The 15,163-nt window shown below is 42.1% G+C and overlaps 1 protein-coding gene across 1 annotated transcript in view; it reads left to right on the top strand.

Moving 5' to 3' along the window:
• The window catches only part of LOC112232298 (myelin basic protein), a 45,270-nt gene that overhangs the window by 12,163 nt on the left and 17,944 nt on the right, over positions 1-15,163 (top strand). The window contains exons 2-3 of the mRNA XM_024399254.2: positions 2,147-2,205; positions 14,170-14,257. Coding sequence (XP_024255022.1) covers positions 2,161-2,205; positions 14,170-14,257 — 133 coding nt within the window. The 5' untranslated portion in view covers positions 2,147-2,160. The remainder of the gene's footprint in view (positions 1-2,146; positions 2,206-14,169; positions 14,258-15,163) is intronic.

Here is a 15,163-nt window from a genome sequence, read left to right as displayed (position 1 = left end):
ATTATAAAAGTGGCTAGAGATTGAGTCTGTATGTTGGCAGAAGCCACTCAATGTTAGTGATGGCTGTTTAACAGTCTGATGGCCTTGAGATAGAAGCTGTTTTTCAGTCTCTCAGTCCCAGCTTTGATGCACCTGTACTGACCTCGCCTTCTGGATGATAGCGGGGTGAACAGGCAGTGGCTCGGGTGGTTGATGTCCTTGATGATCTTTTTGGCCTTCCTGTGACATCGGGTGGTGTAGGTGTCCTGGAGGGCAGGTAGTTTGCCCCTGGTGATGCGTTATGCAGACCTCACTACCCTCTGGAGAGCTTTACGGTTGTGGGCGGAGTAGTTGCCGTGCCAGGCGGTGATACAGCCCAACAGGATGCTCTCGATTGTGCATCTGTAAAAGTTTGTGTTTTTGGTTACAAACCAAACTTCTTCAACCTACTGAGGTTGAAGAGGTGCTATTGCGCCTTCTTCACCATTGCTGTCTGTGTGGGTGAACCATTTTCAGTTTGTCCGTGATGTGTACGCCAAGGAACTTAACTTTCCACCTTCTCCACTACTGTCCTGTCGATGTGGATAAGGGGGTGCTCACTCATATCCAGTGGTGTCAGGTTATTTTCCTGACACCACACTCCGAGGGCCGTCATCTCCCTGTATGCCGTCTCGTCGTTGTTGGTAATCAAGCCTACCACTGTAGTGTCGTCTGCAGACTTGATGATTGAGTTGGAGGCGTGCATGGCCACGCAGTCATGGGTGAACAGGGAGTACAGGAGAGGGCTGAGAACACACCCTTGTGGGGCTGGGTCTGGAGGGTACTATGGTGGCACTATGGTGTTAAATGCTGAGCTGTAATCGATGAACAGCATTCTTACATAGGTATTCCTCCTGTCCAGATGGGTTAGGGAAGTGTGCAGTGTGGTTGCGAGAGCAGCGGAAGGAGGTAGAGAACTGGTCTGTCTGCCCAATATAAAGGATCAAAACTGACGGAGGAATAAAAATAGCATAAATAGGAAAGCATACCAGTTTCATTTGAGGACCAGGATGTTGACAGCTGTGCCATACAGATTGCAAAATAGCTGGGAAGTGATTGTTGATGTACTCATTCCATGGCACAGGGTGTATGAGTTGATATATAAAACGACACAAGATTCAAGACTTCCTGTCTTTCAGCTAAAATTATTGTACAGAATTCTTGTCACCAACACAATGTTGAATATTTGTGGCATACAATCATCACAGCTCTGGAGATTTTGATGTGAGGATACATAATGAATACACCATTTGTTCTGGTATTGCCCTCAGGTATCCTGTTTCTGGTCTCAGGTTCAGGAATGGCTGAAAATGCATAACATTGATCTAAAATTGACCCTAGAAGTAGCATTGTTTGAAGACCTGGAGAAACTTGGTCAGTCAGTTACTAATATACAAAAACTCTTATCAGTGAAAGTATTTATCTTCAACTCGCAATCTGTGGATTCTATTCGATTAGATTAAAATTGTATGTTAAACATCACAGCGTAGTCGAAAGATAAATGGCACGAAGAAATCCAAAGGGGGTGGTCAGCAGAGATGGGTGGGATAGGCTGAAGGAAACTGAGGGTCGGGATGTGGAACTGGAGACAAGTGGGAGTGGAGTTGCTGGGCCGGGGATGGAATGACAGTCAAAGATATTAGTCTAAAATAAAGTTTAAAAAAAGAATAGGTTTTGAATGACACTATGCCTGTTTGCCTGAGACTGATGCTGCGCAGGTGCTTGTACACATGCACATACACAAACTCGCATTCAAATGCACACATACACGCACGCACGCATACACACAGGTAAATAGTGCCACACATGCACTGAAACGTATACAGTTGGCCTTGCTGTTTCGATTTGAGCTTTCCTTGATGTGTTTTTATTTTGCGTGATCCGTTTTGGTTTTCCTTTTGTTTTTCTGTTTTAATCCCTCTTTTGTTAATTTTGTTGGTTGTTGGTGCATTGGGGGATGGTGGTGTGGGGTGGAGAATGGAGGAAAAGGCATTTATGTGATTTATGAAGTAGTGTTTCTCTTTTTTTAATGTCCGCTCTCTCGGTTTCAGTGGCAGCAGAGAGTCTGATTTAAAGGAGTGTTGTATTTCCAGATGGGTCTGATACCATTCTTCTCTTTTCTCCACAGTCTCTGTTGACAAAATGGGACAGCATCTAGGAAAACGCGAGCCACAGCCGCAGAGCAAGGTAAGGGTCTCAGTTGAAAGTGTATGTATGCATGATTTTGTGCAAGTATACAGGACATTAGTGCTCAGCGATTAACCGGAATGTTGGTTTATTTTCATTTTTGTATTTTTTAAGTAATTGACCAACATCAGTTAAATTATTTGTTTTCTGTGCGCTCAACGCACCGTTTGTGCCATTTCTCTAGAGAGATTACTCTCTGGGACACGTTGTCCAACTCATCATAGTTAAATGAAGTAAATGTGGTAATTAACTACAATGATCATAATCCAATCCAATCCAGTGGAAGAGCGATAGAGAGACACGAGAGGGATAGAGAGCAGTTGCTTAGGTTGTCTCTACCTGGCAATGCATCTAAGAGATTCATAGGTGTTATTTAGCCGTCTTAAAATCAACTTTGAAGAACTGCTGAAACAGTGATTTTGTCAGACAGCCGGCAGTTAGCCAGCTAGGCTAGCCTACTAGCCTGAAGGATGACTCTTTGGGGAACAGAGGTAGATGGCTGCCTACTGCCTGAGCAGAGATTGGATAATGACTTGAAATAAAATATTTAATCATCAAATATATCTAGATTTTTGTATATGTACACAACAACTGTAATGTTTTATTAAAGTCATGTGAATGAAGGATGGTTTATGAATAGAGGATATGCAGAAATGGGCAGTCATTGGGGTTGTGTTAATGAGATAATATCATCATCATACATAAACAACCAAAGTAATGTGAGTAAATGATGGTTAGAGCCTGATAAGTGATAGTAATGGGCAGTCACTACCAATCAATTGTTCTATTCTGTGTTGTCACAGCAGTGAATCCACATAATGCGTTTATTGTTTAAAAAAAATATTGAAAATGTAAAAATATATATATTTTTTAAAGCATTAATCGCTCAGCACTACAGGACATACACAATATACACGCTTTTAGTGCACATAGATGTGCATAGTGTGTAAGATACGTTTTGATCCTTTAGTTTTTTTTTGTGGGCGTAATACTGACAATGGTAAAGTTCAAAGTGATTGTAGACTCTAGAGCCTTTTATGTCATTCACAGCTTAAGCCTTCATCAGGGAGGTGAGGCAGAACTTTGGACCCTGCTGCAGCTTAGTCATGCAGTCGTTCGTCAGAACGTCAAGAGTTCTGAGTTCAGAGTTATGACCGTTTAAAAAAAGAAGAAGAAGAAGCTCTCAATCAAATCTGAAGCACTCTGAAAAATACAAATGCTTTCAAAAAGAGTCTGGCTCGGCACTTGAATAATGTAACACTCAAATGGATGCCAGACAAAGGTTGCATTCCAAGTGGCACCCTTTTCCCTCATGTAGTGCACTACTTTTGACCAGAACCCAAGCTGTTTACACATACATATTACACATTTTCATAATATTTAATTGGAAATAATAATGGACCTGTATTTGTGAACCTTTCACTCTGTCAAGCTTGCTAAAATTCATCGAAACTAAACCTAGACATTCAGGGAGCATCGAAAATTCCAAAATCGATGGATAAGAGGACAATATTTTTTAATAACTTTTGACAGCGAGGAAATAAAATGAATTGTAAGTGCGGACCTCCAGACCTTGGTGAGGTCCGGATGCGGCGCTCAGGGCAAAATGAGCTTGACACCCTTGCTATTTTTTTTAATCACTCCCTCTTTTTTTCTGCCACTCCTTCTCTCACTCCATGCTTCTGGGGAGATGATTTTCTTTATGGGCAGTCCAGTCCTGAGAGAGGTGGGGCGGGGGGTTATCAGTGGGAGTGTTGCGACTCGGAGCCGCTGAGTCTTCTTATCGACTTGCCAGATCTTAGAGTGGTGGACTGGCGGTGTTGCCAGGCAGTGGTTGATTAGCTACTATCAGAGTGTGCCTGGGTGGTCAGGACACTAAGTAAGTGATGACAAAGTTTGCCTGCTAGAGGAGGAAAGGTTATGTCAGGTCAGGTCTCAGGAGCTAGCCTGGTTATATAACTAGGCCGTTTCAGGTTAATGTCGGATGTGATGTACAGTATTTTTTTGATTCATCATTTTCAGCAGATTCGTAGCCCTGTCTTGTTCGGGGGCCACAGAATCAGAATGAGGTTATTCAAATGACAAACTGACGAATATTAGAACACTTCTGGTGATGGACTGATTCCCAACTCACATTCATTTAGAATATCACCCTGTTGTTACACCTCAGAAAGATGACATTTCCTTGCTTATCATTGCCATGGGTTGGGACCCCTATGTAAAGCTAAACTGCTCGCTCATAATGATAAAACAGATCTTTAAACTGTAAAGCTGTGGAGGATACAGTGTTGTTACTTACTCTTGAAGAGACATTGGTGTGTTTGTTCATCAAAATGTGAAGGAGAAAGCACTATCTCCGTGGCACGATGCATGCATTGACAGATGGTTGTTTAGACATCCCACCAATGAAATTCTCACTCTTGGCGGGCATATATGTTGCCATGGCGATATCTGATGCGTTATGTTAAGCCATTCAATGGCACATTTCATCCCACCCACCTCACACAATACACAGAGACGAACGCAGGGTCAGTGTCCCATTTCCTTCTGTAAGGATGAATGGACTATTGGGAAGATTATTATGAATTACATTTGACATTTTAGTCATTTAGCAAAGAGACTTACAGTAGTGAGAGCATACATTTTCATATTTTTTCGTGCGAATCAGTTTATTGTCAATTTCATACTATCATTAGCTCAGGGCCAATGGTCCACAAGAGCCCATTCAGCACTCCCACCCTAAGAACCCAGCTGTCCAGTAATGTTGAGCTCATCTCAACCATCCTATACATTTGATATCATGTCTCAAACATGGATGCTTTTACCCTTTTGGGGAAGATTAGTCAGTTCTATCATCAGATAATTTGTTGTGCTTTTCTGTTAAACTAGCCTACATAAATTACTAAATTAAAGAGCTTTTAAAAGTCAAGTATCATCAGTCAATGGGGGTGTTTGGTAGTGATGGGGGCAATAAATCGATCATGTTGAGTGTCGCAATATTATTTTTTACGATATTATATAGACTCTGACGCCAACTATGAATTCTCTAAAAGAAGGAAGTTAAATTAAGCTACTGCTAGTCAGCTATTCCTGCGTAAAAAAAAACATGTTTGGGGCATTGAATCGCAATAAAACTGCAGTATCGAATCGCAATACATATAGAATCGTGATCCATATAGAATGGCAATACATACTGTATCATATCGATACCTAAGTAACGTGATGAAAATCGCGTTGTGAGGTCCTGGCAATTCCCAGCCCTATTGTTTGGGTGTTCGTTCTGAAGCTGGTTAGCCCTCTGTGGTTTGGTCTGTCCACTCAGTAGAATAAACTGGATTAAGCCAAAGCCTTAGAGAGCCTTTGTGCAGAGGAGGACTGGCACAGATAAGATTGGCTGTGGGGTTGCTTGACTCCTAGAGGATAGTTCTTCTTCTATTTCTATGGCTTGATGTCTGTAAGTCCTTGGGTGGCTCTGTTACTGTAGGTAGTGAACACAACACGTATGATTTAAAAACAACATTCTCATCTTTTTTGTATGATTCATTTGTGTTCCATGTTTGTGTCTCAAGAATTATAAAATGTAGGCCTTTTAAGTTAGGTCATATTGACAAGTGTAGAGGTTCATGCTCAAACAAAATCTTTTGTCTTTTTATAGATAGTAGACCTACACATGAAACTGTTTTCTGAGGAGGTTTAATCTGCTGTTATTCCATGTGCTCTATACATACGGAAAGAGATCAAGGGGGATAACACTTGGCGCCATAAAAAAAACCTGGATCTAACAAAGTGGATACTTGTCAAATCCGTTGCTATTTTTGTGTCCTAACAGGCCCCACAATGTGGTTACTAAAATCCGATTTGCATATACTGTACACTACCGGTCAAAAGCTTTTGAACACCTACTCATTCAAGGGTTTTACTTTATTTTTACTGTTTTCTACATTGTAGAATAATAGTGAAGACATCAAAACTATGAAATTACACATATGGTATTATGTAGTAACCAAAAAATACACTTTATATTTGAGATTCTTCAAGTAGCCACCCTTTGCCTTGATGACAACTTTGCACACTCTTGGCATTCTGTCAACCAGCTTCACCTAGAATGCTTTTCCAACAGCCTTGAAGGAGTTCCCACATATGCTGAGCACTTGTTGGCTGGTTTTCCTTCACTCTGCGGACCGACTCATCCCAAACCATCTCAATTTGTTTGATTTGGGGGATTGTGGAGGCCAGGTCATCTGATGCAGCACTCCATTACTCTCCTTCTTGGTCAAATAGCCCTTGCACAGCCTGGAGGTGTGTTGGGTCATTGTCCTGTTGAAAAACAAATGATAGTCCCACTAAGTACAAACCAGATGGGGTGGCATATCGCTGCAGAATGCTGTGGTAGCCATGCTGGTTAAGTGTGCCTTGAATTCTAAATAAATCACTGACAGTGTCACCATCAAAGCACCCCCACACCATAACACCTCTTCCTCCATGCTTTACGGGGGGAAATAGACATGCGGAGATCACAGCGTTTGGATCCAAAAATCTCCAATTTGGACTCTAGACCAAAGGACAGATTTCCACCGGACTAATGTCCATTTCTCATGTTTCTTGACCCAAGCAAGTCTTCTTCTTATTGGTGTAATTTATTATTGGTTTCTTTGCGGAAATTTGACCACGAAGGCCTGATTCACACAGTCTCCTCTAAACAGTTGATGTTGAGATGTGTCTGTTACTTGAACTCAGGGAAGCATTTATTTGGGCTGCAATTTCTGAGACTGGTAACTCTAATGAACTTATCCTCTGCAGCAGAGGTAACTCTGGGTCATCCATTCCTGTGGCAGTCCTCATGATAGCCAGTTTCATCATAGCACTTGATGGGTTTTGCCACTGCACTTGAAGAAACTTTCAAAGTTCTTGAAATGTTCTGTATTGACTGACATTCGTGTCTGAAAATAATGATGGACTGTCATTTCTCTTTGCTTATTCTTGTCATAATATGGACTTGGTCTTTTACCAAATAGGGCAATCCCCCCCCCACCTTGTCACAACACAACTGATTGGCTCAAACTCATTAATTAAGAAGGAAAGAAATTCCACAAATTCACTTTTAAGAAGGCACAACTGTTAATTGAAATGCGTTCCAGGTGACTATCTCATGAAGCTGGTTGAGAGAATGCCAAGAGTGTGCAAAGCTGTCATCAAGACAAAGGGTGGCTATTTGAAGTCTCAAATATAAAATGTATATTTTTTTGGTGGTTACTACATGATTCCATATGCGTTATTTCATAGTTTTGATGTCTTCACTATTATTCTACAATGTAGAAAATAAAAAATGAAAGGAAAACTCTGGAATGATTAGGTGTTCTAAAACGCTTGACCGTTAGCGTATATTTGCATAATATTTAGAAGTTGTCCTTTTTCGGGTTAAATTTCTTATTTATGTTTTGCTAATGGTTAACTACTGTTTGGATAAGGTGGTTGCATAGCTTGCCAAAACAAAATTGGTGGTGGAAGTTGACTTGTAATGTTTTACTGTAATGCAGTTAATTGGTGCTTATGAAATGAACATAAATTGAGGTTGACATCCAAACAAGCCTTCTACCTCAACTTGTACTCCAACATAGTGTTGAATACACATATAAATAAATGTAGGCTAATTTAGATGGGCTGCACTGAGGAGATTCTGGATCTATCCCCCATGGGGAGACTTACGCGTGTTGTTTCCATGGTTTAAGTTGAACTCTTACCCGATCTACAGTATATGTTTTGCATATACAGCAGCTGCCTTAATGCTGTGCGGTCCAACGATAAGGACAAGTAGAGGCTTATTTAACAATAACACACCACTGTGTTCAGTCAGGTTGGGTCTGAGAGCAGCTACTTTACTGAAAAAAAGCAGAATGCGATGCTGTCCATAATTGAACAGAACAAGGTGAGTTGTTTTCTCTCAGTGTCTCGCCCTCTGAATCCCGAAATTGCACCCCACCTATTGTTCCTGTCTGTTACGGCGTGGGTGGGGAGGAAAGAGGGGGCTTTTAAATGGCGAGTAATGTACTTTAACGACATCGGGTAATTAACCTCCGCCTTGCCGGAGTCAATTTGTCACCGATTTTTCAAATTACAGCAGAGAAAATGGGCGAGCCGTTAAAATTCAGCTGTGGACGCAATCAACTTTGACCCTTCTCCTCTCCCACTGCATAATGGAATTAGAAAAGACAGAGGGAGAGAAGAAAAAAGAGAGAGAGAAAGGGAAGGCGGCCTTTTTGAACGAGGCCTTAATATTCCTGGCATGGTCTTGCCTAGACTACATTACAGTGACGGTGGAACCCGGGCTGGGCCTGCCTGTCCTGGCCACCTACCCCGGGGTTGATGAGAATCTATGGGGCTCTGTCAGACTCAACCAGCCTGCTGGGGTACCATGAAAAACAGGAGAGCCCAGGCAGACTCACAGTGTTGAGGCAGTGTATTGTAATATTTTTCACCTGGTGATCCAACCAGGGGAGGGAGTGGTAGGGACCAAAGAAAAAAGGAGGGGGATCAGAAATGATGCAAGTAATGTTATTTGATGTACTAATCTGCCTGCTTGTATCATAGCTGATATAGCTGATTGTGTGAATTCATTGCGGATTAAGACGAGAGGCAGCTTGTAAATCCAGTCTCCAGTGGAGGGAGCCTGCGGCCCAGTTAGTTAGGCTATTGTCCACACTTTCCTGCCCCGAGAGGAGTGTCTTTTTGTGTTGAACTGTAACTTACAGGCTCCCATCTTCAGCTCAGCATGCTGGCTCAGGTACCTGCCTTACTGGAATTGTGTTCAGTAGCAGATATGGGTTGAAATACTATTTGAAATGTTACAAATACTTTTGAGCGTTTGCTTTAGTCTGCCTTGGGAATGCCAAATGGGCGGGGTTTGCCGTTTCAAATAGTATTGAACCCAGGTTTGTTCAGTTTCTCTCCCAAAAGCTAAGGGGGTCGTAAATAGCTCCTTCTCATTTGTTCCAAACCTGTTCATGCTTGGGTAGCAGCAGAAGCGATCCCTTCCTGTACTTGCTCTCCCCCATGTTACGCAATCATGCTCCATAGTAACATTCATGTTCACTGCTCTCCGAAACAAGGAAGTAAAGCTCCCCACACAACATTTCTTTAAGGGTAAAGAGGGTACCTCTGGATATTTCTGTTAGAACGCGAATACATTTCATATTTGGAGACCTTCGCAGGGACAAATACAGCAGATTATATTCATTTTTTTATTTAACCTTTGTTTTTGCAGAGAATTACAGATTCTAATTTGCAATGACGACCTGTCGAACACAGCAGACAAGCACAGCAGAAAGACTTTGACGAGGCAATATTCATGTGACTAGTGTGGCTTGCAGTTGTACAGATGAGTATTGTTTGATGCTGATACTTGTTTTCACCATTAATGTCACAGCACCACTGACATTTTATCCTGTTGCACACTAATTTGTTTTACTCATAATTAAAGTGGGATACATGCTGTTAAATTACCAGCTCTTTGACAATTTAATATTACAATAAAAAAAATATATTACATTTCCCTGAGCGCTATTATTTTCACTTGTCTCAAGTAATTGTATGTTACAGTTTAAGTTCAATGGGATCCTTCTTTGTCTATTTCCTGACACTGATTTTATATCTGTGGCCAGCAATATTGCTTCACTCTGTTTGAAATGTATTCCTTAGGATGTGGATTTAGAAGTTGTACAATCCCTCAGTAAGAATACATCCTTTTTGTTAAGGCCAGGCTTTCTGTTTGGGGGGACGCATGGCTCTCGACCTTCGCCTCTCTGGAGCTCGTGCGGGAGTTGTAGCGATGGGACAGGACAGTAACTACTAACAATTGGATACTACGAAATTGGGGAGAAAAGGGGGTAAAAAAAAGCCTCAAGATGGCCACCAATTTTTCAACCCATGTATTGATCAGCCTGTTGCGTCTTTGGTGTGTCTGTTCCCAAACAAGGACCAGTTGCGCTCTGAGGTGGCTGATGTTGGTGGGATTTGGAGGATGATGGAGGCAACGGGAGAAAGAGCTTCAGATCAACAAAGTCCCTTCCACCATGTGGATGAAGAGATATGTTGGCCCTGGAAGTGTACTTTGCCAGACTGCCAAGAACCTTGCCCTCATCCAGGCCAAGGTGGCGAGGCACAGTAGTGATAACACCATAGGCCTTGTTGATCTCTGCACCAGACAGGATGCTCTTGCCAGCATACTTGGGGTCCAACATGTATGCTGCAGTGTGTATGGGCTTCCGGCAGAAGTCTTCACGCTTTTTGATGTATTTCAGAACTGCAGTTTCCTCTGCTTGGAGCAACAGTGAAGTGGGCAGGGCAGTATGGATTTCTTCTCTTACATCTGTAAGCAGAGTCTGAACATCAGACAGGATGGCATTGTCTCCCTCAATCTGTGAAATTCTACTACTGTAGGCTGCTTATCACTATATCCCAAAATACATCATCCAGGGGGATCCTCTTGATGGGGCTGTCCACATCGGCAGACTGTGATATGGCCATTTCTTTCAGACTCCTTCCCCTCCAGGAGACTGTCAAACATGATGACAACACCACCCCAACGGGTGTTGCTGGACAGCTTCAATGTGGTGCTCTTATTCTTCTCACTTTGCTTGGTGAGATTGATTGTTGCTATAACTTGATGACCCTTAACATACCTAACCTTTTCATTGGCTCTCTTGTAGAGTGTATCCATTGTTTTTGGTGCCATGATGTCCTTGAGGAGCAGATTCAATGCATGAGCAACACACCCAATCTGTGTGATGTGTGGGTAGGACTCCTCCACTTTAGACCAAGCAGCCTTCATGTTCGCAGCATTGTTTGTCACCAATGCAAATACCTTCTGTGGTCCAAGGTCATTGATGACTGCCTTCAGCTCATCTGCAATATAGAGACCGGTGTGTCTGTTGTCCCTTGTGTCTGTGCTCTTGTAGAGTACTGGTTTAGGGGTGGAGATTATGTAGGTAACTCCTTGCCCACGAACATTCGTCCACCCATCATAGATGATTGCAATACAGTCTGCCTTCTCTCTGATTTGCCTTACCTTCACATGAACTCTGCATCCAGCAAATGAGAAGATAAAGCATGTCTACTTGGAGAGGTGTATGCTGGGTGAAGAACATTCAGAAATCTCTTCCAATACAATTCCAATCTTCCAATGCCTGTGAGCGTCAGAGGTGAACCAGTTGAGGTGAACCATAGGTGAACCAGTTGAGGTGAACCATAGGTGAACCAGTTGCATACACGACTCGAGCAAGACATTCATTATAATTTCTCTGACTGCGTTCCTCCATTGAGTCAAAGAAAAATCTGATTCCAGGAGGACCATGAGCTGTTGCTATTGATAAGGTGTCTGATTCATCATTTTCACCTCGAATATATGTAGAGGGACTTTTGTCAGAGGTTGCTTGTTGTGAGCGCAGAGGGAACTTTATGCACTTGGCCAGATGATTCTGCTTCTTTGTTGCATTCTTCACACATGATTTGGCACAGTATTTGCAAATGTACACAGCAGTTAGATTAAACAACTCCTTTGTAAGATACATGTTTTAAAATGAAACCTGTATGGGAACAGGTGAATTAACAATCCTCAGTTAGCAGGCTCAAGCAAGCTAAAACCCACATGGTAGCAAAAACTAACTAAAAAAACTAAACACACTTTGCTGTAGGCTACTATTTACTAGTTAACCAAAAAATCCTGTATGTCATATAAAATATATTCCCCCCCCCACCCAGTATTGTAATCAAAACTTACCAGAAAGCATGTAGTCCTTGGCTCAGACAGTGTAGTAGTGTGGGCTCAATAGCATCTCATTAGTGTGCAAGATCTTGAGAATGAGCTGTACATGTGATGGAAGAGTGCACTGCCTTTGTGATGGAAGAATGCACTGTGCATGCAGAGGGTTGCAATTCCATTGAATTGGGGATAGTTTAACCAAAATATGCCACAAGACCCGGAATTGCCTTATCTGTATCCCACAAAAAAAGGTTCACTGTTATAAGCTAACTTTTTTTGATGAATTTAAGCAAAATTGCCCAAATTCCCGGGCTTAACTTCGCATGGAAGATTTCCGGAAGGTTTCCGACCCTTTGCAACCCTACTTCAATCACTACACTCCAAATCCCCCCAGACTATAAGAGCTTAGAAAGCTTTTGGAAACTACACATGGAAAAAGGGGAACCAGCTCATCTTTTTATATACATCCATTTGAAAGCCCATCCAATTGAAATCAGATAGACATTTTCAAAAGGTAGCATTTCAAGAAATATCAGACCAACATGCATAACCTTGGAGAAACAGATAGGCATGCTTTATATGAAGAACCCCATTGAATATAGAGAACAGACAGATTTTGGTTGAGATTGCATATTCTCCCAGTCTTACCTATTTCTGAAGCAAGAGTAGCTATTATGCTGCTTGATTTAGCATTAACCTCTGCCTCGGCCCTCCTCAAAAAGTTGAATTTGATTCCCCCTTCATCGTGGTGCGAGTGGCTGGCCTTATCTCGTTCTGTGTAGCTGTGCAGCTTCCCTCCATCCCTCCGTCTGTCCTCTCCCCCTGGGATGCTCTTCTCAACAAGATAGAAATATCATCCCTCCTATTATGATAAGGTGCAAAGAAGTCATGTCGTCAGCTCCTACCTGCGGACGGTGACAAGCAGGCTAGGCTGCCACTCGTGGCTGCATGGCCCACTTTGTTGAAATAGCCGCGTTTTTAAAGTCCCCCAACGGTTTGTGATAAAAAGCAGTCAGAGAAGAGAGGAGGTGTATTATATTTCTGGAAGGAGATGGGAAATGTGACTGGAAAGGGGATTTCAAAATGTTTCGAATGGTGTCTAATGGGAAATAATACAGTATATTGTAAGATTCAAAGTAAAGTTAATGTACCACCCAGTGCTCAGATAATGGTACATTTTATTTGGAATTGATGGAACGGGATACGTAAGATGCTATTGACTTGCCTGGTATGCTTGAAAAAGAACACAAAGTCCAACTGAGTCACCATAATATTCTGAACACAGAGGGACAATTTTCTATATTTCTAATATATATATATATATATATATATATATTTTTTTTTAATGTGTGTGTGTGTGCATCCATGTGTGCGTATGTGTGTGTTTGCACGTGTGTTTTTGTGTTTGTGTGTGCATTTACACTGAGTGTACTTTCCATGACATAGCTGGATAACTGGATTCACCAGTTAAGTCTATGTATGATCCCTTATTTATGCCCCTTGTTAAATCCACTTCAATCTGTGATGAAAAGGAGGAGACCGGTTAAATAAGGATTTTTATGCTTTGAGATAATTGATTGTGTATGTGTGCCATTCACAGGGTGAATTGACAAGACAAAATATGTAAGTGCCTTTGAACGGGGTATGGTGGTAGGTGCCAGGCACACCGATTTGAGTGTGTCAAGAACTGCAATGCTGCTGGCTTTTTCACGCTCAACAGTTTCCCGTGTGTATCAAGAGTGGTTCACCACCCGAAGGATATACAGCCAACTTGGCACAACTGTGGGAAGCATTGGAGTCAACATTGGCCAGCATCTCTGTGGAAGGCTTTCGACACCTTGTAGAGTCCATGCCCCAACGAATTGAGGCTGTTCTGAGGGGGAAAAGTGGGGAGTGCAACTCAATATTAGGAAGGTGTCCTTAATGTTTTGTACACTCAGTGTACATGCATGTGATGGCATAGGTGTGTGTAAGTGTCTAAAGGAGAGGGGGGGGTTAATGCTTTTAGCAATGCTTTTATGATAATAAGGACGTCCCAAAAATACTGCAAATGTGTCTGACTTTTGTGTGCTGCGATAATTCAGGTAAGCCTCTAAACAAATATCAGATTCAGCTCCATGTGGCTGATAATGAAAAGCCTCTCTGCTCTGTTGCCATGGTATCTCAGCTCACCTCTTTCTGTTTGTGCTCTCTCTCTCTTTTAAAAGCCTTCGTCACCAGAAGCAGAACAGACCATAGAACCAGCACCCATTGGTGAGATCATGGCAGAACCCGAATCACAAGATGAGGTCTTTGGTAAGGAGTTTTTATTTTATTTCAGATGTTTTAGTTGTATGCCAGTTTTTGGTAAAGAACAAGCAGACACAAAGCAAAGTCAGCCATAATACATACCGTTACAAAAGATGTAAAGGGTTGTCGTGGTTACGCTCCAATGCTGTTGCTTCATAATGATTTAAAGGTTGTAGTAAAAACGTGTTCCCTAAATGCCTTATCTGAGAGCCCCTCACCCGAAAAGCTCTTCTTAAACATTGCTTCAAGTGGAATAAAAATAGGTGACGGTCCTCATTTTGGGTGCCGGTACACTTGGGGTGCCAATATTTTGCAAGGGGTGCTGGTACTAAAGCAGACAATTTGAGTTGCTGGTACTCTATACCAGTCAGCACTGGTCCACTTCAAGCAATGCTCTTAAATGTATTTTCATCAACAGAAAAAAATGCAGTGCTTCATAACAGCATAACACACATGCAGCCCATCTCTCAATGCAGAGTATCTTTCAGTGAAGGAACCCGAGTGATGACAAGGTAACCGTGGCCCAGGGATTCATTGCTAATGGTGATGGGTGTGACCCAACCTGGTAATGGAAAGAGTGCTACATCCCCTGTTCCCTCCCTCCGCACTCTGTCAACCTGTAAATGAAGATTGTTTTCCATCCACCTCTACTCCTCTAGGCTACTTGGACTGTCTGCTCTAACAGTGAATTGAGAGCTTTGCAAATTTTGTATACATTGCGGGTGCATCTCAGGGTATGCCTAGATAAATAAAAAGTGTAGAAATACAAGGAATGTATAAAAAGATGATTGTGCCCTAAATGTAGTACTCCAACTTAACAGGTGAGGGCAGAATCCATGGTGTTATAGCAGAGCCACAGAAAGCTGGCTGAGAGTCCTAGATGGTTGGCTACTCGTGATTTCTCTACAGTGA

This window comes from Oncorhynchus tshawytscha, linkage group LG03 (genome assembly GCF_018296145.1).
Source record: "Oncorhynchus tshawytscha isolate Ot180627B linkage group LG03, Otsh_v2.0, whole genome shotgun sequence".
NCBI lineage: Eukaryota > Metazoa > Chordata > Actinopteri > Salmoniformes > Salmonidae > Oncorhynchus > Oncorhynchus tshawytscha.
This window is presented reverse-complemented; position numbering and strand designations above follow the sequence as displayed.